Genomic DNA, 3,191 nt, shown 5'->3' on the forward strand with positions numbered 1-3,191 from the left:
GTAAGGTAGGTATGGTTGGTCAATCGTTTAGTGAAATTACATTTTGTCAGTTGAAAAGTCGACTTATAAATTTAGTTGGAATTGTAAAACATGGCAGGGTTTCAAACCAAATCCCAAATCCCAGACATTGCTTCCATCTCTTTCTTAGCCACAAAGCCTTATTCTTGATTCTTGAAATTATGAATAGTTTATGAATTTTTTGGTTGAAAAGCAGCAAACGATATAATTCATCTAAAAATTCTTCTTTCTTTCATAGTTTTACAAAGTCGGCTTAAAAATTGATATATTTTTTACCTACTTACCTCTTTAAATATCTAACAAATTTTTATGATCATGATAAGCAATTTCAATTGCTTCAAACATTAGATTCTAAATTAAGCACCTACACAGTTCTTAGTAAAAGAAAAACTAGCCAATATGTCTTCATTAAATTACAATTTTTTTGGGTTTTCCACTGAACTATTTCTTAATTTTGAAGTTTGTGCAAATCGTTGCCTTAATTAAGACTTATTAAGTACTTAAGCCCATAAAAATGTAAAAAACACAATTTCTATAAAATTTTAAAATTTCCAGATTTTTTCAGATTTTAGCGTTAACAAATTTAGCTGACACCATGAGATTCAATCTCCATATCATAGTGGCATAAGAACTATTCGATTAATAGTTTAAAAAATATATCTGGTTAAAGGAACAAACTATTATTTATAATCGTTATTTAATATGTTGCACAACTTTTTTTTTTTTTTTTAATTTACAATACTTATTAAGATTAAATTTCTTACTCTTTTAATATTATCAATGCACACTGGCCTAAGAGACACTTATCTAATACTCGTCGAATCGATTACCAACCGTGTTCCTTATGCAACACGTGTTTGTAGATGGTTATTGGCACTGGATACGGTTTCGGCACCGGAATCTTAATCTGTTTGATTACCTCAACGGGATAGGGTTTCTCGATTTCCACAGGATACGGTTTCTCCACTGTATAGGGTATCTTTTTCTCTGTGATTTCTGGTACAATTTTATAGACTGGCACCTGAATCTCCTGCTGGACAGGCACATGAACGGCATACGGTTCTGGTATTTGCAAATGAATGACATTTGGCACCTTTACGGCCACGGGATGGGGTATAGGAAGTGGAATTTTCTCGATAACATGCACGGGTACATGCTTAGAGATTTCCGAATATGTTGTGGGCGTATCCTGATGGTGATAGTGTCCACCACCCCCGCCTCCTCCTCCTCCACCACTTGCCCCATAGTGACCATCTCCAATGCCTTCGCCACCATGATCTGAGGCATAAATCAGGTGCAAGCTACAGATTAACAGCTGTAAAAGGGATAAAAGGGAATGGCAATTGAAATTGGAGTTGAATTGCTTAAAGTCTTTCACTTACAAATCTCCACATTTTTAGATGCAGCTGTAGTCGTGGTCTATGTCGTTGTCTTGCCGGAACTCGCCTAACCAATGCGAACAGTTGCCCTCTGTCTGCTGCTTTATATACTTTCTTGGGCAGATATAAAAAAAAAAAAAAAAAAAGTGAAAGATTTTCATTTGTGTTTTTTTTTTTTTTTTTTTTTTTTGCCAGGAGAGTTGATGTAACCATAACATTGAAATAGAAAGTATTATATTACAATTTGGCTCGCATAATTTTCATTATGATTCGGGAAATGCTATATCAACAAAATTGGGTTCAACTAGTGGTGGCGATATCAAGTGGCAAGTTGCAAAGTGAATGGGGAAACTGGCCCAGGTTTGGGGTTAAGGTTGTTAGCCGTACTTGAGAGTTCTGCAGTTGCTTCCGTCAACCGTGGAGTAGTAATAGCACTAGCATAAGCAACTCTAGCAAAAGTGATAGTCATAGTCATAGTTACCATCTGCAACAGGCTGTTTGACCACTTTTAATCATCAGAGTCTCTGGGATTTGCGCAAACAATGAATGAACCAAATGGGCATGGGCCAGGCAATGGGCTTGAATTTGAAGCGGAAACCAAAAACTGGTCAGGCATGTCTCATGTCTCATTTTATTTTAGTTGGACGCATACAATGTTAGAGGATGCCAGTTGCATAGAGATAGTAATTGAAATTGGCATTGGAAATCCAAAAATTCGGTTCATTGCATAATAGAAACGAGATGGGCCAGGGTAACTTTGTAAGTACCGCAAAAAAAAAACATTTCATTTCAAATTTCTGTCGAAATCTGCTGAATGACTAAATACTTAAGTAATAGGCAAATGCGGACTACAAAGCATAGGATATTATTAAATGTTTCTGACAGCTATTTTTGATTGCTAATCTCTATGAGAGTTATGTATATGATACATTGGTTCGGTCCCCCCCGATCTAGTCTTGTCGTCATCTCAGTTTTCCAAAAACTATATATACCCTTTTTGCAAGGGTATAAAAAACTTTGTTAAATGCAATCTTTTTATGGCAATTGGAAAAATTAATTTTTCAATTCATATTATTACTATTATTACTTGCGGAAAATGGTTTCAATAAATTGGTTAAAATTAAATGAACAACAGAGTCTAATACTTAGACCATTTCTATTATTTCTTTTAAAATTAAATCGATTGGTGGGTTAAAATGGAAAACTGGAAAACAAATACAAATTAGAGTGAATTAACAATTAATAAAGTAAATGATGAAATCAGAATAGTCATCTTTAAGTTTAAGTAACCTTTGCAGATCAGGAAAAATAGAACTAAAAGCAACTTAAATTTCATTACTTCAAGTTAATCTTAGATACATATTCTTTTTAAAACTTCAAATCGGAGTGATAAATATAGATATGACTTTTAAATACTTCAAATTTCTTCATTTGAGATCGAATTTTAAAATCAAAAACTAATTCGACTTATCCCAAGGAATTTTTGCAAAAAGTTTCTTTATTTTAACCTGAAAACTCTCCCAAATTCTGAAGTAAAAAAGAACTTATAGGAGAACGTTTTCAGATCCTTAAAAACTTGAAGTTATTTGAACTTAGAAGGATAACCAATAAAATTAAGATCAATCATAGAAATTTGAAAGTCAAAAGTTTGGAAAAGATTAGATAACTCCAAATAAAAACGTCAAGACTTCACTATGAAATCTTAAATTCTTCAATATAATGATCATTCATGAAAACTCAAAAATGCAGTGCATGAAAAATATCCATCAATATCCAAAGTAATAATGCTGATGG

The 3,191-nt window shown here is 33.2% G+C and overlaps 1 protein-coding gene across 1 annotated transcript; it reads right to left on the reverse strand.

Annotated features, from left to right (window-relative positions):
• Positions 1-756: 756 nt before the first annotated feature.
• Positions 757-1,412, reverse strand: LOC137572095 (uncharacterized). Its single transcript, XM_068283881.1, has 2 exons — positions 1,401-1,412; positions 757-1,333 (listed from the first exon to the last, which is right to left on the reverse strand). The coding sequence occupies exons 1-2, from the start codon at positions 1,410-1,412 to the stop codon at positions 845-847; spliced, it is 501 nt and encodes a 166-aa protein (XP_068139982.1). The 3' UTR covers positions 757-844.
• Between the last annotated feature and the right edge of the window lie 1,779 nt (positions 1,413-3,191).

The sequence above is a fragment of the Drosophila tropicalis genome, unplaced genomic scaffold (assembly GCF_018151085.1).
Source record: "Drosophila tropicalis isolate 14030-0801.00 unplaced genomic scaffold, ASM1815108v1 contig_1036, whole genome shotgun sequence".
Classification (NCBI taxonomy): domain Eukaryota; kingdom Metazoa; phylum Arthropoda; class Insecta; order Diptera; family Drosophilidae; genus Drosophila; species Drosophila tropicalis.